At 36.9% G+C, this 21,369-nt stretch overlaps 1 protein-coding gene across 1 annotated transcript in view; it reads right to left on the bottom strand.

Moving 5' to 3' along the window:
• Positions 1–21,369, bottom strand: part of DIAPH2 (diaphanous related formin 2) — a gene marked incomplete at its 5' end in the record, with an annotated part of 895,530 nt that overhangs the window by 650,046 nt on the left and 224,115 nt on the right. The window contains 4 exons of the mRNA XM_079728322.1: positions 14,550–14,658; positions 17,530–17,666; positions 20,244–20,313; positions 20,393–20,467. Coding sequence (XP_079584448.1) covers positions 14,550–14,658; positions 17,530–17,666; positions 20,244–20,313; positions 20,393–20,467 — 391 coding nt within the window. The remainder of the gene's footprint in view (positions 1–14,549; positions 14,659–17,529; positions 17,667–20,243; positions 20,314–20,392; positions 20,468–21,369) is intronic.

Genomic DNA, 21,369 nt, shown 5'->3' with positions numbered 1-21,369 from the left:
ATCTTTTAGGTAGAATCTTTCTACCACACTATAATGCACAAGTCAGGCATTGCTGAATAGCATTTTTCCCTGTACTGGAAAGAAAACAAGTGCCTTTAAATAGAAATCAGAGTCCACTAGCCAGATTTCATCTGTTGCTTAGTTTCTTTAAAATGTATCTAAGGTTCAAAATGGTCTGCCATATTTATTTGATTTAAATTCAGCTTCCATGAGAACTAAAATTCAAAAATAATAGGAAGTCTGAATTTTCTCCATTATTGATAAACATACTAGGCTAGAACCATGATTATGATTTTTAACCAGTAAAAAATGTTTCTGTATTTGCAATGTTATTAAATGATCTCCCTATATTATATGGAAATTTTTACATATCTATATAACCCATTTAACAAATGCATAAAAATGTAGATAAAAGCATACAATGAGAAAGCATCCAATAATTTCTGCCATGCATAATTACAATAAACTGAATTACTATCAATTTTTCTATAACATTATGATCCTTCTTTTACCATAATAGTATACATTCTTTGTATAATAATCACCTATTCTTTATAATCACCCATTCTTTAGTCACAGGGTGCTATTGTCTTCATCCTGGGGTGTGGCGTGTGGTATAGAGAGTGAAATATCACAAAATAAATTTCAAGCTTCCTAAAGATATGGCTCTGTATTTGTTTAGGGTTTTCTTTGTAACCCCTAACTGCCGCCAATAAAATGTTTAAAATATAATGGGTGAATAGTCATTAAATGTTTCAAATTTTATTGACGAGATATATTACTACAAAAAGAAATGGCATTCATTTTCTTAAGTGATAGAGAGGGAAAATATTTAAACATAAAATATATTCACAAAATTCCTGGGAAAATGCTAGAACCTTTTATTTACTGTAACTCACCAGCTTTGAAAACTACAAACATCTATTTGTTTGATAACAATTCACAGAGCTATATAGTACAATAATTGCCAACTCTAGGACATTCTCAGACAGATTATCCATATTGCCATTAGCTGTGACAAGTTGTGCTTTTAAAATGTTATTGACATTGTCACACATTGACCTTATTAAGTACTTTCTTGACACTAACAAGGTCTTTCTTTATCCAGCCCAGCAGGAGTTAGGAAAAAAGATGGTTTGAGTCAAAATAAGTACCAACGAAGAAAGATACAAACGTACAGAGAAAGTTATTAAGTCATAAAATGGAGGATTCCACGCACGGCATTGCCAAGTACAAAGGTATGGAGGCAGAGAGACAAAATAGCATAAAATGTTCAGGGAACTGGGTACAGTATAACTGGATCAAAAACTATATGTAGAAGAATGACGGAATATGAGGTTAGAGACAAAGCCACAGTTAGATGATGAAGTATTGATATTTTTTGTGGACTAGCATTAGACTTTACTCTTAGTGGCTGTTGGAAGATGTAACAGGATTTTAAGCAGTGATATAACAAGAATGGCATTTCAGAAGTATAACTTTGTGGAAAATGATTTAAAAGGGGGTGAAATGAAGGGTAGAAGATATTTAAGAGTCCAGGGAAATTATAAAACGTTGAGATGTGACAACGCCCTGAAACAAAAAAGTGGCAGGGGCGGGGGGTAGATACTGTTATACTAAGGAAGGAAAGTACAGCACTAAGGCAGTAGAATTGGTAGGATTTGTTGACTGAGGGAATGGTGGATGGAGAACGAGTATATTCGAGAATGACTTATGTTTCTCGTTTATGCTACTTGGTGGACAATGCTAAGGTTAACCAGGAATGGGCAAACAAGAGAAAGGCAGGCCTGGAAAACCATCAAGATGGCAGAGGAGTAAGACGCGGAGATCACCTTCTTCCCACAAATACATCAGAAATACATCTACATGTGGAACAACTCCTACAGAACACCTACTGAACGCTGGCAGAGGACCTCAGACCTCCCAAAAGGCAAGAAACTCCCCACGTACCTGGGTAGGGCAAAAGAAAACAGAATAAACAGAGACAAAAGAATAGGGACGGGACCTGCACCAGTGGGAGGGAGCCGTGAAGGAGGAAAAGTTTCCACACACTAGGAAGCCCCTCCGCAGGAGGAGACTGTGGGTGGCGGAGGGGGAAGCTTCGGAGCCGCGGAGGAGAGCACAGCAACAGGGATGCAGAGGGCAAAGCGGAGAGATTCCGGCACACAGGATCGGTGCCGACCGGCACTCCCCAGCCAGAGAGGCTTGTCTGTTCCCGCCCCGGGGCAGGCGGGGTCTGGGAGCTGAGGCTCAGGCTTCGGAGCTTAGATCTCAGGGAGAGGACTGGGGTTGGCTGTGTGAACACAGCCTGAAGGGGGCTAGTGCACCACAGCTAGCCGGGAGGGAGTCCGGGAAATGTCTGGACCTGCCGAAGAGGCAAGAGACCATTGTTTCGGGGTGCACAAGGAGAGGTGATTCAGAGCAGCGCCTAAACGACCTCCAGAAATGGGTGTGAGCCGCGGCTATCAGCACAGACCCCACAGACGGACATGAAGTGCTAAGGCTGCTGCTGTAGCCACCAAGAAGCCTGTGTGCAAGCACAGGTCACTATCCACACCTCCCCTCCCGGGAGCCTGTGCAGCCCGCCACTGCCAGGGTCCCGTGATCCAGGGACAACTTTCCCGGGAGAACACATGGCATGCCTCAGACTGGTGCAACGTCATGGGGGCCTCTGCCGCCACAGGCTTGCCCCGCATTCTGTACCCATCCATCCCACTGGCCTGAGTGAGCAAGAGCCCCCTAATCGGCTGCTACTTTAACCCCTTCCTGTCTGGGTGGGGAACAGATGCCCTCAGGCGACCTACACACAGAGGCGGGGCCAAATCCAAAGCTGAACTCCAGGAGCTGTGCAAACAAAGAAGAGAAAGGGAAATCTCTCCATGCAGCCTCAGGAGCAGTGGATTAAATCCCCACAATCAACTTCATATACCCATCATCTCTGGAATACCTGAATAGACAATGAAACATCCCAAAATTGAGGCGGTGGACTTTGGGAGCAACTGTAGACTTGGGGTTTGCTTCCTGCATCTAACTTATTCCTGGCTTTATGTTTATCTTAGTTTAGTATTTACAGTTTATTATTACTGGTAGATTTGTTTATTGATTTTGTTACTCTCTTCCTTTTTCTTTTTTTTATATATAGATTTTTCTTTCCTTTTTCTCTTTTTGTGACTGTGTATGTGTATACTTCTTTCTGTAATTTTGTCTGTAAAGCTCTGCTTTTACCATTTGTGCTAGGGTTCTGTCTGTCGGTTTTTTTTTTTTTCCTACAGTTTTTAGTGCTTGATATCATTGGTGGATTTGTTTGTTGGTTTGGTTGTTCTCTTCTTCCCTTCTTTTTTTTCAATTTTTAATTTTTATATTTTTAATAATGTTTTTTAAATTTCTTGAGTTTATTTTATTTAATTAATTTATTTATTTCATGCTTTGTTTGTCCCTTTTCTTCTGAGCTGCGTGGCTGACAGGGTCTTCATGCCCTGGCCAGGTGTCAGGCCTGTGCCTCTGAGGTGGGAGAGCTGAGTTCAGACACTGGTCCACCAGAGACCTCCTGGCTCCACGTAATATCAAATGGTGAAAGCCCTCCCAGAGATCTCCATCTCAACACTAAGACCCAGCTCCACTCAATGACCACCAACTACATATCTGGACATCCTATGCCAAACAACTAGCAAGACAGGAACACAACCACATCCATTAGCAGAGTGGCTGCCTAAAATCATTATAAGGTCACAGACACCCGAAAACACACCACTGGACACAGTCCTGCAGAGCAGAAACACAAGATCCAGCCTCATCTACCAGAACACAGGCATCAGTCCCCTCCACCAGGAAGCCTACAAAATCCACTGAACCAAACTTACCCACTGGGGGCAGATACCAAAAACAACGGGAACTAAGAACATGCAGCCTGTGAAAAGGTGACCACAAACACAGTAAGTTAAGCAAAATGAGAAGACAGAAAAACACACAGCAGATGAAGGAACAAGGTAAAAACCCACCATACCAAACAAATGAAGAGGACATAGGCAGTCCACCTGAAAAAGAATTCAGAGTAATGATAGTAAAGATGATCCAAAATCGTGGAAATAGAAACAAGAAAATACAAGAAACATTTAACAAGGATCTAGAAGAACGGAAGAGCAAACAAACGATGAACAACAAAATAAATAAAATTAAAAATTCTCTAGAAGGAATCAATAGCAGAATAACTGAGGCAGAAGAACGGATAAGTGACCTGGAAGATAAAATAGTGGAAATAACTACCTCAGAGCAGAATAAAGAAAAAAGAATGAAAAGAATTGAGGACAGTCTCAGAGACCTCTGGGATAACAATAAACACACCAACATTCGAATTATAGGGGTCCCAGGAAAAGAAGAGAAAAAGAAAGGGACTGAGAAAATATTTGAAGAGATTATAGTTGAAAACTTTCCTAATATGGGAAAGGAAATAGTCAATCAAGTCCAGGAAGCACAGAGAGTCCCATACAGGATAAATACAAGGAGAAACATGCCAACACATATTAATCAAACTAACAAAAATTAAATACCAAGAAAAAATATTAAAAGCAGCAAGGGAAAATCAACAAATAACATACAAGGGAATCCTCATAAGGTTAAGAGCTGACCTTTCAGCAAAAACTCTGCAAGCCAGAAGGGAGTGGCATGACATATTAAAAGTGATGAAAGGGAAAAACCTACAACCAAGATTACTCTACACAGTAAGGATCTCATTCACATTCAATGGAGAAAGTAAAACCTTGACAGACAAGCAAAAGAAAAGAGAATTCAGCACCACCAAACCAGCTTTACAACAAATGCAAGTTCTCTAGTCAGGAAACGCAAAAGAAGGAAAAGACCTACAATAACAAACCCAAAACAGTTAAGAAAATGGTAATAGGAACATACATATTGATAACTACCTTAAATGTAAATGGATTAAATGCTCCAACCAAAAGACACAGAATGGCTGAATGGATACAAAAACGAGACCCATATACATTCTGTCTACAGGAGATGCACTTCAGACCTAGGGACACATACAGACTGAAAGTGAGGGGATGGAAAAAGATATTCCATGCAAATGGAAATCAAAAGAAAGCTGGAGTAGCAATTCTCATATCAGACAAAATAGACTTTAAAATAAAGACTATTAGAAGAGACAAAGAAGGACACTACATAATGATCAAGGGATCGATCCAAGAAGAAAATATAACAGTTGTAAATATTTATACACCCAACATAGGAGCCCCTCAATACATAAGGCAAATGCTAACAGCCATAAAAGGGGAAATTGACAGTAACACAATCATAGTAGGGGACTTTAACACCCCACTTTCACTGATGGACAGATAATCCAAAATGAAAATAAATAAGGAAACAAAAGCTTTAAATGACACATTAAACAAGATGGACTTAATTGATATTTATAGGACATTCCAACCAAAAAAAAAACAGAATATACTTTCTTCTCAAGTGCTCATGGAACATTCTCCAGGATAGATCATATCTTGGGTCACAAATGAAGCCTTGGTAAATTTAAGAAAATTGAAATCATATCAAGTATCTTTTCTGACCACAACGTTATAAGACTAGATATAAATTACAGGAAAAAAGCTGTAAAAAATACAAACACTTGGAGGCTAAACAATATGTTACTAAATAACCAAGAGGTCACTGAAGAAATCCAAGAGGAAATCAAAAAATACCTAGAAACAAATGACAATGAAAACACAATGACCCAAAACCTATGAGATGCAGCAAAAGCAGTTCTAAGAGGTAAATTTATAGCAATACAATCCTACCTCAAGAAAAAAGAAACATCTCAAATAAACAACCTAACCTTACACCAAAAGAAATTAGAGAAAGAAGAACAAAAAAAACCCCCAAAGTTAGCAGAAGGAAAGAAATCATAAAGATCAGATCAGAAATAAATGAAAAAGAAATGAAGGAAACAATAGCAAAGATGAATAAAACTAAAAGCTGGTTCTTTGAGAAGATACACAAAATTGATAAACCATTAGCAAGACTCATCACAAAAAAAGGGAGAAGACTCAAATCAACAGAATTAGAAATGAAAAAGGAGAAGTAACAGCTGACACTGCAGAAATACAAAGGATCATGAGAGATTACTACAAAAAACTATATGCCAATAAAATGGAAAACTTGGAAGAAATGGACAAATTCTTAGAAAAGCACAACCTTCTGAGACTGAACCACGAAGAAACAGAAATTATAAACAGACCAATCACAAGCACTGAAATTGAAAGTCTGATTAAAAATCTTCCCACAAACAGAAGCCCAGGACCAGATGGCTTCACAGGTGAATTCTATCAAACATTTACAGAAGAGCTAACACCTACTGTTCTCAAACTCTTCCAAAATATAGCAGAGGGAGGAACACACATTCTACAAGGCCATCATCACCGTGATACCAAAACCAGACAAAGATGTCACAAAGAAAGAGAACTATAGGCCAATATCAGTGATGAACACAGATGCAAAAATCCTCAACAAAATACTAGCAAACGGAATCCGACAGCACATTAAAAGGATCACACACCATGATCAAGTGGGGTTTATCCCAGGAATGCAAGGATTCTTCAGTATATGCAAATCAATCAATATGACACACCATATTAACAAATTAAAGGAGAAAACCCATATGATCATCTGAATAGATGCAGAAAAAGCTTTCAACAAAATTCAACACCATTTATGATAAAAACCCTCCAGAAAGTAGGCATAGAGGGAACTTACCTCAACATAATAAAGGCATATATGACAAACCCACAGCCAACATCATTCTCAATGGTGAAAAACTGAAACCATTTCTACTACGATCAGGAACAAGACAGGGTTGTCTACTCTCACCACTATTATTGAACATAGTTTTGGAAGTTTTAGCCACAGCAATCAAGGAAGAAAAAGAAATAAAAGGAATCTAAATTGGAAAACAAGAAGTAAAACTTTCACTGTTTGCATATGATACTATACATAGAGAATCCTAAAGATGTCACCAGAAAACTACTAGAGCTAATCAATGAATATGGTAAAGTAGCAGGATACAAAATTAATGCACAGAAACCTGTCGCATTCCTATACACTAACAACAAAAGAATATCTCTTTGAAAAAAAAATAGTTCTGAAAAACCTAGGGGCAGGACAGGAATAAAGACGCAGCTGTAGAGAATGGACTTGAGGACACAGGGAGGGGGAAGTGTAAGCTGGGAGGAAGTGAGAGAGTGGCATGGACATATATACACTACCAAATGTAAAATAGATAGCTAGTGGGAAGCAGCCACATAGCACAGGGAGATCAGCTGGGTGCTTTGTGACCACCTAGAGCAGTGGGATAGGGAGGGTGGGGGGGATACACAAGAGGAAGGAGATATGGGGATATATGTATATGTATAGGTGATTCACTTTGTTATAAAGCAGAAAGTAACACACCATTGTAAAGCAATTATACTCCAATAAAGATGTAAAAAAAGAGAGAAAGGCAGGTGAAGGTTGGAGAGTGGATTGGAGTAGGAAGGAGAGGATGAAGATAAGGAAGAAAAGTACAGTTAAGGACAATACTGAATTTGAAGTCCAGTCAGAAGGCAGCTGAATATATGGAATCTGTGAGTCAGTATGTATTTGGAATGGAAGAGTTCAGAGAGATTCATCACATAGAAGTGCTGGTGGAAGTCATAAGGATGGATAATGCTGCCAAGGACAATGTACAGAATGAGCAAAGGACCAGAGCAAAGGATCAAAGGACTATGGATCAACCTCTAGGAATAAGTATATTTTAAGGCCAAGCATAGAGACAGGAGATTTTACATGTAACAAAGAGGTAGAAGAAGAATGAGGAGAGCTTAGTATCATAGAAGTTGAGGGAGGAGACAGCTTTGTTCAAGCGTGACCAATAGCATTGAATGGTGCTGTAGAAACCAATATGATGACTTCCAAACTATCTGTTGCTTTTTATATTACAGAGGTCACTAGTGATTCCCCGTTACCAAAAATGGTCGATTTGGCAATTATTCAACTTTGAAACAGGTTTAAAATAGAAGACATCCTTCTTTAACTCCGAAGTTATTTTTGTACTTGAAACATGACTACATGTTGTAAATATTTCTATACAACCCCCCATTGTACTAATTCTAGTTTTAAAATGTTAGTAGTATAAAATTGCCAATCAATAGTTATTTAGCTTCCTAAGTATATCAGACATTCCTTCAACACAATATTTAACACACTCATTTACTTTTCCACAAATTTCCTCCTTATTCATAGCTTCAGTGCCTTGTTTTATTATAAATGTACCTCTACTGACAAATAATAAATGATTTATCCAAAGCTACTTTCTCATATGTGATGGTATGAGTGCACTAATAGCTAATTTATAAGTATGCTTAGAGTAAAATCTCAACACTTGAGAACCACTGTGGAAAGAATCGAGCTACAGAGAATCAGTCCATATGCCTGAGGGTTTGTCTATTTAAGCATGAACATCTGTTTTTGCATGGAACTCTTTCTGAAGAGAATTCCAGAATTCCCACATTCTTAAAATATCCTAGGTATAATTTGTTATTTTATTTTTTTGCTGACTCGGGGGCATGATTAAATATGTGAGTTAGTGAGAGATGATGGAACACATAGATGCCCTCAGGAGCTATTGAGAGACACAGGGCTATATGCTCTGATGCCAAATAAACCAAATGTTATAATTTCTGAATTCCAGTTCCACTCTTTTATTATGTTTCTATCTCCTTCTCCCTTGCTTTCATTGTGTTAGTTGTTGCTTCTTCATCTCAGTGTACGAGTCTGGAATAAATCATCTACCAACCTCCCAACTCATGCTTCCTGTCTGCTATGGATGGAAAACAGAAAATCAGGCCCATTAAGATAACATAGGAAGAAAGAGTTAATAGGCTCTGATTAAAGGCCAAAAGGTCTTTGTCATCATGAGGCTTACTTGATGGATTTGGTGACATTTTGTAGGCCACTCAGATTATTTTATTTTTTTCTTTTTTCTTTTTTTTTTTTTGGTTCTGAGTTATATTCCAAAATGATAAATCTCTCAAATAGATGAGGTCTGGATAAGTGAACCAACTGTATATTTACTTCTATGTTTTTGTGTACCATATCTAATTATAACATGCACAATTTTTTTATTATTTTCAGCATGTTAGACAACATTTTTTAGATGTATTAAATCATGCTAAAATAAAAACACTTCTGCACACAGCTCCTGAAATACTTTAAGACATTGCACCTTTCAGACTAATAGAAGCCTGTGAAGACTGGGGATGGTTTTTATAATACATCATTGGAGGTTAACTCTATGACTTTCTCTTTCCAAAACCAACTATTATTGGGAGGGACAAATTAGGAGTTTGGGATTAACATATACATACTACTATATATAAAATAGATCACCAACAAAGACCTACTGTTATAGCACAGGGAGCTATACTCAATATCTTGTAATAACCTATAATGGAAGAGAATGTAAAATATATATACACACACATTCATAGGTATACAGTCATACATATATACGTATATGTATAGCTAAATCACTTTGCTGTACACCTGAAACTAACACAACACTGTAAATCAACCATACTTCAATTAAAAAAAATTTTTTAATAATAAAAATAAAAGTTAAAGGGGAAAAAAAAACAACTATTACTAATGCTCGGTGTACCCTAGCTTTTCCTGCTGGGCTACGTAGAAATCAGTTTCAACTATATGTTGTTATTACCTCACTCTGTCTTTTGTGAAGAGACTGGCAGACTACTCTGGCCTCTATTTTTTTTTTTTTTTTTTTTTTTTTGCGGTACGCGGGCCTCTCACTGTTGTGGCCTCTCCCGTTGCAGAGCACAGGCTCTGGACGCACAGGCCCAGCGGCTATGGCTCACGGGCCCTGCCGCTCCACGGCATGTGGGATCCTCCCGGACCGGGGCACAAACCCGTGTCCCCTGCATCGGCAGGTGGACTCTCAACCTCTGTGCCACCAGAGAAGCCCTCTGGCCTCTATTTTTACCTACTGGAAGCCGTTCTGCCTCCCACCCTACCAGAGTACTGGTTTTCTATCAGTAAAGATAATTTTCTGGAAAATTCCTATTGATCCTTCAAGACCCAGTTAAAGCATCACCTCATCACTGAAGCCTTCCTTGACTTATGCAGGACATACCTAAATTTGCCTTCCCTTTGTGTCCTCATTAAATCTTACCAAGAGGAAAGGGACATGGCTGGGGAAGCGTTGCTATTCCAAGCAAAGTGTTCTGCATGATAAAATGTTTGAGGGCATTTAAAAGGCTACAGCATATTTGGGAAACACCAGGTTTAGTATAGCTAAAACATATGGTACATTTGGGAGTGTGACGGGCTGTAAGGCCAGAATGTTAGGTCGGGACCACATTGAGAAAGGTCATTCATCATGTTTAGGCTTTTCACTTTTATCAAGCAATGGGTCATGAGCATAGATAGGTTTCTAGGAATGCTACTATGTTAGAATCAGATTTATTTTTTAAGGATAACCAACAGTAGTACAAAACATTTGTCTGTTTTTGGGAAGAGTGTATCAGTTTGGGGTACTAATTAGGAAATTGTTGGAATTATATTGCTGGGAGAAGATAAAGACAGTGGAGATAGACAGACTGGGATAGATTCATAGTCTTTTGTAAGACTTGATGATTAATTGGATGCAGGGAACAAAGAAGAATGAAGTCTTGGGGAAAACCAAAGATCAGGAAGAAAATGATACCTCTCTTATCTAAAATGAAAGGCAGGAAGAAGAGTAGACTTCTTTTAGGGGGGAAATCATGCTAAGGGAAAGAGAAAATAAGCTCATTTTACTAAGAGGAGGTACCATATAGTGGTTAAGAGCAAGTACTCTGAAGCCAGATACTCTAGGGTCTAAAGTGAGCTTTACTTCCTATTTACTATGTGACCCTAGAAAAGTTATCTAACCTCTGTGAGCCTCAGCTTACTCATCTATAAAATGGGGATACTACTACTATCTCTAGCAGAGAATTGCTGTGAGTTTTAAAATGAGGTAACATATTGGGCTTCCCTGGTGGCACAGTGGTTGAGAGTCCACCTGCCGATGTAGGGGACACAGGTTCGTGCCCTGGTCCGGGAAGATCCCACATGCCGTGGAGCGGCGGGGCCCATGAGCCATGGCTGCTGAGCTTGTGAGTCCGGAGCCTGTGCTCCGCAACGGGAGAGGCCACAACAGTGACAGCCCCGCATACCACACACAAAAAAAAAGAGGTAACATATTAAAGTATTTAGAACATTGGCACATGGCTTATAAATGCTATATTTAATTTTGAATTTTTATGATGCTTCTAAAACATGCAGTTAGTTATTTGGACAGGTAGGATTGAATACCGATATGAGCCAGACTTAAAACCTGGGGAATCACTAGAACATAGTTGGACGTTAAAGCTAGAGAAGCAATTGAGAGCATTCACATATGTGTGTATCAATACATATAAATGTATATGTATATGAGCTTATATACGTGTGTATATGTGTATCCATATGTATGTATAAACAAAAATGATGACAGAATAGGACCAAGAAAAGAACATAAAGAATAAAATAGCCAAGAAGTAAGAAGAAACACACGAAGAAGATAGAGAAAGAACAGTTAGAGGTAGTCAGCGAGCAAGGAGAGGACGGTGCCTAGAAAGCCAAAGGCAGGAAAATTTTCAAGGAGGGAGTGACCAATAGAGCCAAGCAATCAGGATTGGAAAGAAGCCACTGGACTTTGAAATTCAAAGATTCAACCTTTTGAAGAACTGTGAAAAAGTTGAGTTGTGAAAGGTAATTTAGGAAACAGAGAAAACAAGTGTGGATGATTCTTTTAGAGACTTAGACTATAAAATGAAAAAAATAAGATGAGAAGCTACTTCGAAGGATAAGTAGGATCAAAAGAAGGCACTGTAGTATGGGGGAGACTTGAGAAGGCTACTCAGCTGTCAATGAACAGAGAACATATGAAGATATATGATTTATTGTCTATTTCTTGAACTACTGAAGATAATAAAACTCCTAACACAGGTACAAAATTTCACTTTAAATATGAGCTAGAAAACCTCTGTGAGAACTTAATAACCTCTTTTGGAATCCAAAAAGCAGGGGGGTGGGGGTGGGAGGTATGTAGTGATTATTTAAAAATATAATTAGTCCTGTATTTTTTTTTTTTTTTTTTTTTTTTTGCGGTACGCGGGCCTCTCACTGTTGTGGCCTCTTCCGCTGTGGAGCACAGGCTCCGGACGCGCAGGCCCAGCAGCCATGGCTCACGGGCCCAGCTGCTCCGTGGCACGTGGGATCCTCCCGGACCGGGGCACGAACCCGTGTCCCCTGCACCGGCAGGCGGACTCTCAACCACTGCGCCACCAGGGAAGCCCTAGTCCTGTATTTTAACAGAATTACTTCCTGAGACTGTAATAACCTTTTGAGAAGTCTCAGGATACTACAGAAATAGAAAAGTAATTCTGTTAAAATACAGCACTCATTTCATTCTTTAAACAACAGATTTTAAACTTTTGTTTTTCATTCTGTATTCTGAATATAGTTTTGAACTTTTAGATATTTTTTTCATCCATGTGAAATAATCCAAATAAACAGACCCACTTCACAATTCTTCTGAGAGTACCAGGCTTTGGATATAACAAATCACTAACTTTCGTACCTCATAAAAATAGGAAATTTCAAATTGTGATTTGCATATGTTTGTATTTATAATCAGTATTCAACAATTTCTTGAATACCTAGCAAGACGTCTATGATTCTTCCATGTTACTTGTTAAAAACTTGACACTTTTATCATTCCATTCAGTCCAGCTTTGTGAAGGCTAGAAAATGTCATTCCCACCTCATTGTGTGGGCTGAACTATTCTATTGCAGGGGTGTCATTTAAAGGTCAGACAATACAGTATACAAATGTTGGCATCACGTAGACCTGGCTTCAAATCATAGCTCTACCTCTCAACAGCTGTGTGATTTTGAGTGAGTGAGTGATCTGAGTGAGGAATGAAAACTTTGAATATAGATAAAACACTTAATTCCTCCTAAGCAAACTTTGCAAGACAAGTACAAACTCCTACATACAGCTGAAAGTCAATGAGATTTAGTTAGGTAAGCCCAAGCACAGGAACAAGAACAAAGATTTCAAGAAGTCATCTTAAAAAAGACAGTTTCCAAACCTTTCAGTAGATATGTTAAATTTTATTGAAATAAATTGTATAATAAGAAGTATATTTAAAAAAGGAAAGCACTGAAAGGAAATCCCCCAAGCATTAAAAAATGTAGTACACTGGCCATAAAAGGCACACCATAAAAGTCTATCTGAAATGCTCATCATAGCTGGAGTAGAAGTAACAATTAACAAATTTCTTCAAGTATTTGGAAAGGGATTATAGTTTTGTAACACTACAGTATTTTCTTTGGACAAGCCAAATTATCTACCTGCTATAGTTTGAAACTCTGGTGAAAACAGGTAACTACACTTGGCAATAAAATTAAAAAGGGGAAAAGAAACTCTTTGTTTTTATATCAGATAAGAAATTTTAATATTTAAACACTCACTACTAAGTAATTTCATAAAATAAACGTGGACCCATGTTCTCTTTGTTGAATGACACTACAAGGGTTTAAAAAATATTTCAGAAAGTGTTTCCCATGGTACATTAAATGCTAAACACTGTCTAAAAGAAAGAGATGGGCACCACAGACTAACAAACCTGGCAGCGAATTTGACTGTTCCACTTACAAGCTGTGTCACCTTAGACAAGTTATTTAATCTCAGCCTATTTGTCTCATAAGCAAAATGGAGATAATAATAGTACCTACATAGCCGAATTGTGAGAATTAAACTAGATAGTATATGTAAATTCAAATGTTTAGTCCAGGATCTCACACGATAAGTACGGCCAATAAATAAGAGTTCTCATCACTAAAGAACAATGTTATCTTTCACAAAATGGCTCATTTCCTGAAACCATCTAAGAAAAGATAGCAAATTTTGTCATTTTCTAAAGAAGAAATGTAGGCTGGGTCTACACAGGGCTATGAGACAGACCATGACCTAAGTGTTGCAATTCAATCCTCCCTATTCTGGGCAGTGAAACTTCTGAATGCTGCGTGAATGGCACAAAAAAAGAGATTTGTTTAGTTTTCTTAAATTTCTACAACGAGCCCACACAGACTTCATTAACCCTCAGGATAATGGCACTGGCTGAACTATTTGCCCTCCTGCCCTGATTATTGCTAAGGATTTAATTTCCATGGCTTATTACAATAATTACTAAATTTCTACCCAAATATTTATGATAATCATGATCATCATATTTATAATAATTCAAAGTACTTTTCCTAATTTTAAACAAATTGTCATTTTCACAGACAAAACCTTAGCTTCTATGAATGACCAAGCAAAAGGAACAATTTCATTTTTATGTTCCCTTCTATTTAAATGCTAGCTAAAATGGAGTTGGTGTCATACAAAACCAGTACTCTAAATATAACCCCGGAAACTAACTCACCTGTAATTGCAAAGCTTCATGGTTTTCTAATCCTTCCACAATTGGTGAAAATCGTTCTCTGTTATTTCGTTCTGCTGCTGTAGTTATAGCCCCTAAAAGTTTATCTAGACTATAGAAAAAAAAAATAGAAATGAGAAATACATCTTACACATACTATATGAATATGGGTTATCCCTTATACAGTCTTCCCTGTTTTCTTTCTGGTGCTTGATGTTTTCACATAGACCACTACAATTTAAGATTTGTGTTCTTGTCCACATATTTCTACAAGTCAAATGTTGATAGAGTTAAATAACTTTAGGGCACCAAAATGAAAATTCGATTTGAAAGTCTTGAGGAAAATAATTTTTCTGGGTGACATTTAAAAAAAAAAACTTAATTGATAAACATTAAAATTTTAAGTTTCAGGTTTTGATATTTCATGTGTTAACATAGATATTGTCACTTAAACATGATATGGCATTTACAATTATTCAAAGTTTATTCAAGTGTAAATGGTCTGCAATTTTATAATAAAGTGCTGAAAAGCGTAAATATTTTTTTTTTTTTTTTTTTTTTTTTGCGGTACGCGGGCCTCTCACTGCTGTGGCCCCTCCTGCCGCGGAGCACAGGCTCCGGACGCGCAGGCCCATCGGCCATGGCTCATGGGCCCAGCCGCTCCGCGGCATGTGGGATCTTCCCGGACCGGGGCATGAACCCATGTCCCCTGCGTCGGCAGGCAGACCCTCAACCACTGCGCCACCAGGGAAGCCCGTAAATATTTTTTAAAGAACTTAAAAAAAAAAAACCCAGGATTCTTTGAAAATGGAACAAGGAAAAAAACCTAAAAGAGAAAGCACAGTAAATTAGAGAAGCATCTATAATTACCGAGCACAAGAAACTTATTCACCTGAACAAAAATATTGGAAACTATCTCTGTACAGTGTCTGAGTCAAATTAACCTCTATGTAGTATACAACTATTATCAAATTATATCTGAAATTATAATTAACTCATAAAATATACCAGGGTAGGGTGCATTATATGAATTAAGTACTGAAAACCTAACAGACTATAAAAATATTTCTTACTTGTGTATAAACTGATTTTTCTATAAAACCTACGGAAGGAAGCCTATCTGCATAAGCTATCTCATGCTCAGTTTGTTCTCACTGAGATAAGACTTAATGTTGTGTGATAATATTTTTGTTCAGTGTTTGTTTTTTGGTTTCAAAGGATGAACCAGCACTAAGCATCATCTCATTTTATTCCAAGAGGTATGAGAAGTCAAGATATTAGAAGAATCTTAAATCTTTGCCTGCCCCATTCTAATTCAAACTGAAATGATTACTGCCACACAGAGTGTTCAGAAGAAATATTTTAGTTCATGTTCATAGCAGGTATTACAATCTTTATCACAATGGTTTCTTACCAACTGGATATCAAATCTGTAATTTTGCTTCTAACTCAATATTATTTCCATAAGAAGAAATGATCTAATGCATAGTCAGCAACAACTTGCTGAAATTGGCACTTATGTGCACTCTGAGTAGTTACCAACAGCCTTTTGTTCTTTCCAACCAGTTAATTTCATTCCATTAATATTGCTTCATCTTTTCACTTACCATAGGCAGAAAGGATGCTCAACATCACTAATCATTAGAGAAATGCAAATCAAAACTACAATGAGGTATCACCTCACACCAGTCAGAATGGCCATCATCAAAAAATCTAGAAACAATAAATGCTGGAGAGGGTGTGGAGAAAAGGGAATCCTCTTGCACTGTTGGTGGGGATGTAAATTGATACAGTCACTATGGAGAACAGTATGGGGATTCCTTAAAAAACTAAAAATAGAACTACCATATGAACCAGCAATCCCACTACTGGGCATATACCCTGAGAAAACCATAATTCAAAAAGAGTCATGTACCACAATGTTCATTGCAGCACTATTTACAATAGCCAGGACATGGAAGCAACCTAAGTGTCCGTTGACAGATGAATGTATAAAGAAGATGTGGCACATATATACAATGGAATATTACTCAGCCATAAAAAGAAACGAAAATGAGTTATTTGTACTGACGTGGATGGACCTAGAGTCTGTCATACAGAGTGAAGTAAGACAGAAAGAGAAAATCAAATACTGTATGCTAACACATACATATGGAATCTAAAAAAAAAAAAAAAAAAAACTGGTTCTGAAGAACCTAGGGGCAGGACAGGAATAAAGATGCAGACATAGAGAATGGACTTGAGGACACGGGGAGGGGAAGGGTAAGCTGGGACGAAGTGAGAGAGTGGCATGGACTAATATATACTACGAAATGTAAAATAGATAGCTAGTGGGAAGCAGCCACATAGCACAGGGAGATCAGCTCGGTGCTTTGTGACCACCTAGAGGGGTGGGATAAGGAGGGTGGGAGGGAGACACAAGAGGGAGGAGATATGGGGATATATGTATATGTATGGCTGATTCACTTTGTTATACAGCAGAAACTAACAGAACATTGTAAAGCAATTATACTCCAATAAAGATGTTAAAAAAATAAAATAAAATTATAGTACAAAATAAAGCATCTAGTTAATTCAGTCAAGGAAGTCAAATTTTGTGATGTGCATGTGTGAGGGTGTATGTTGTGTAGGGTATGTATATGTGTGTGCCTCTGTGTGTGCTTAGCCAAAATTACTCCTTAACTGACCTTTTCCCACTTTTCTAATAATTGCTTTACCTTCAACTAGACAAAATTCTATTCATTCACTTTGAATATTCAACTTTGAAGAACCCCCCATTAGGATTCTATTTTTTAAACCTATTTTTCAAAGAATGAAAAAAAGCTAATATCCAAATAGATAAGGTAAAAATACCAATTTTTTTTTCTAAAATTTAATACTATTTTCATGCAAGTTATCAAAAGAAACAGCACAAAAGTAGGACTTGTTAATTTCTCAAGTGTCATTTTCTATGCAGTTAATATAATAATAGAGCAATACGTACATGTTCTCTTCTCCAACAATACAAATAGCAGAAAGTATTTTTACTATTTCAGTCATCATGTTGGGTTGTTTGGGGTCAACTGCTCTTGCCAACAGTAAAAGGCTTCTTTCATCCCCTAGAATCCTTTGCAATCCAAACTGAAAAAAATTTTTAAAAATCAACTTTCATTCAAAATGTTTTTGGAACACATCTTTAATTTAAAAAGCAACTAAACAATGTTTTCTAAAAACCAATACCTCCACAGTGAGGTTCTACTTAATTAGATGAATGTTCTTCAAATGCAGTTGTTTGTTTTCTATTTGAAATGACTGCATCTTGGAGTTTTGGTCCTTTGGTCAGATATGATCTCCATTAGCCTGCCTAAAACTTCCATAAAAATTTGGAAGAAATATGGGAACAATCAATATTTTCTCAACAAAGAAGAATATGTAAAGCACATACTGATATGATTTTCTAAAGCAGTTCTACTTATGTCACTGGGTCTCCCTGGAGATGTCTGGAACTCATGGTTAAATTCTCCATATGTTTGTATGGAAAACTAAGTTGAACAAAAAGGGTAAAACGTTGAAAAGCTCTTTTGTATACTACATGCCAGTTAAAGAAGCAGTAGACCTCTGTATGGATTTTCCCGTACCTTCTCTCCCTTAGCCTCCCTCTTTCAAGCAGTTGTGCTGCATTACAAAAGTTATGAACAGAAAGAAATGGAGCCTGAGTTTTACTAAGTGTCACAGTCAACTAGGCAGAGAAGCCAGACACCATTTTCATTTATTTTCTAGGCTTGAATATATGCATGCAAATGTGTATCATAAGAATGACTAGGTAAAAAAATGTTGAAGAAAGCCCAAAACTCAGGTTTTCACTACATGAGGAATATAATATTTTCTTTGATCTTTGTCCCACAAAGTATTTCTCAGATTTCTTATGAAATATGTTTGCTTCTTTTTACAGTTTAACAGTGAAATCCGACAACATTTCATTGGAGCAAAATTGCCATTTCAAGCTATCCTTTAGTTAAACACCACACATTTGAATATTTTCATGGTTCCTAATTTATCTTCTAAAAGAATTCAGGGCTAAAAAAAAACATAGCTAAAGCTCTTAAATATGACTTTACTCGAGGTCATAATAAATAAGGAAATTTACAGAGACAAGACAAAAAAAGGAAGTGGAAGAGATGAGATTAAAAAGAAGCAAAGAAAAATAGAAGGACTACGTAAGTATAAAGGTAGCTGGTAAATAATAAATAGTAAGGAAAATAAGTGATGTGTAAAACTGAGAGAGATGGTTACCATGCAATTACCAAACTTAAAGTAACTTTAAAAATCAGTTAGACTGAGAGTGAAATCATTTAATTTTTCAAATTTCCATTTTATTATTAAAAGTAGTTTGTAATGTGTAGGGACATACTCAAAATAAAAATGAAGATATGAGAAATGATGGAAAACCATCAATCTAAACATCAGAGCAATATTACAGCAATGGAAGTTAAGGGACAATGGGTTGCTTTTTATGGTCCTATTATTACATGCATTGTATAGTCCAAATCATGGACTATATTTCCTGATTTCTAGTACTGTGTTGTTTTTCCTTTATTTCTTTGTTTCCCTCAATTGAAAAAAGAAATTCATCTTGAGCTGTGGAGAAGCAATGTTCATTAACTGCTTTCTTGTTAGGTATCAGATTCTGCATAACTTTGTCACCAAAGACTAAGAGCTCAGAAGTTCAGAAATTCTGTACTAGTACTAATGGAAATCTTTCTGGAAGAAACTTCCAAGAACAGCACAATTAGTATATTCTATATGGGAGACTCATGTCAATTGGCAAGCATCCATCTGTTCCACATGCCAAAAAATGCTGATACATGTGTGTATAATATACACACACTTATATATAATCCCACACACTTAAGAAAGATTGCAGATTACTTAAGTAGATAATCTTACTGCATTGGCTATTAATAGCTATATTTCACTTCTGGCAAGTTTTGGGTTATTGTTATAATTAGTTATTTTTAATAAATATTTTGAGATTATTAAAACACCATCTAAAGGGAATTATTCAATTAGTGAATTAGTCAGTGGTATTTTACCTATAGGAATATAGCACAAATCATGTCTAAGAGAGTAACAAAACAAGTTTATAGAAAAAATGACTTTAACTTCATAACCTGAGCAAAGGCTACTTTTAGAAGAAAAACCCTTGTCTGGCATTCCTAGAGCCCCTCATAATGCAACTGGTATCACACAGGTACAAAAAGAAAACCTGGTATGTGCCAGAAATGTCTTTTATGTATGTTAACTCACTGACATTAATTGAACATAAAAAGAAAGAAATATCTTAACCTTATAACGTTCTCAGCAAAAAAAAAATCAAATCATACCTTTAATTGTCCTTTACATTAGAATAAAAACTCTCTGTAAGGAAATGGTATTCAACCTATCCCATTTAAATTTTCCTACTACCATGCAAAAAAAAAAGAGTATTATCTGATTTGGGAACAAGACTTGTAGGTTTGCATGATTGCAAAAACCTGCCAATAAATATTTTGTGAAGCAAAGTATATTTTAAATAATATTTAAATGAAACTCATGATGATTTGCATTATAAAGACCCTTTTGAAAACTGAGTAAGCATCCACTATTTTGCCTGTTTCATAGTGTCTGTCGGGCAAGTTCTCACCTTTTGCGACAGAGGCAGAAATAAATACTACTTGCCTTATTGTTCATAAATGCTTTGAGGCACTGAATAAGTTTATACTGATTCTTCTTGTCAATATTTTCTTGCCTGAATAAAAGGAAAAAACATATTATGTTGTGCTTAAAAATGTCCCCCGTGGTGATTTTTTTTTCATGTTTATTCTTACTGTTTCTTGTCCAGAAGCTTTTCCAGCACATCCAACAAGAGTCCAAGACCTTCATGGCCAAAATTGTTAACCCAGCTGTTAAATAAACAAGAAAAAAAAAGTATAAATAAGTTTATATAATTAAAACATTAAATATCCCAAATTAAATTTTGATTTTCAGATCTGTTAATCCTGTCTTTATATTGCTTGTCCTTCTTTTTTCCACTCCCATTGCTTTGAGTATTGACTCTGTGGGGATGACTCAGAGATCTTTACCTCAATCCCAGACTTCTCTTCACATTTTAGATTGCCCATTCTACAGCACTGCCTTGGTTGTTTCACCTGCGTCGAATAATTAAGCCTGAATTTACAAAGCCAAATTTCTCTTCTCCTATGTCTCTGTTCTCCTAAATCAACTCCTCTTCCCCTCTTCCATATTCTGATAATAATACTACTATCCCTTGCATCCTTCAGACTTTAAATACTGGCATAATTTCTTGATCCGCCACCTCTTTCACCTTTGCATTTATTCTGTTCATTCATTTAACAAATATTTATTGAGTTCCCACTAAGTACCAGGCATGTTCTAGGTGACAGAGATATAACTGGCAACAAACTAAGCCCCTACCCTCATGCAGCTTACCATCTACTAAAAGGGAGACAGAAGATAAATAAATAACTATAGAATAAAATGTCAATGCTTTGGTACTATGAAGAGAAATAAACCTTGGCAAATGGAATAAGGAGAGCCAGGATGTTATTTTTTAATGTGTAGTCAGAGAAAGATTATTTGATAAGGTGATATTTGAGCAGAGCCTTGAAGGAAATAAGGACTTTCCTAATAGAGGGAATAAAAGCAAATAGGGTGCTGAGGTGGTAGCTAGTGTGCTTGGAATGTTCCAGGATCTGTGAGGAGACCTGTGTGGTCACAGCTGAACAAGAAGGCTTAGAAGCAAGAATGGCAGGAGATGAAGTCCCATGTGTGACAAAAGACTTGA

This window comes from Hyperoodon ampullatus, assembly GCF_949752795.1.
Source record: "Hyperoodon ampullatus genome assembly, chromosome: X".
NCBI classification, from domain to species: domain Eukaryota; kingdom Metazoa; phylum Chordata; class Mammalia; order Artiodactyla; family Ziphiidae; genus Hyperoodon; species Hyperoodon ampullatus.
This window is presented reverse-complemented; position numbering and strand designations above follow the sequence as displayed.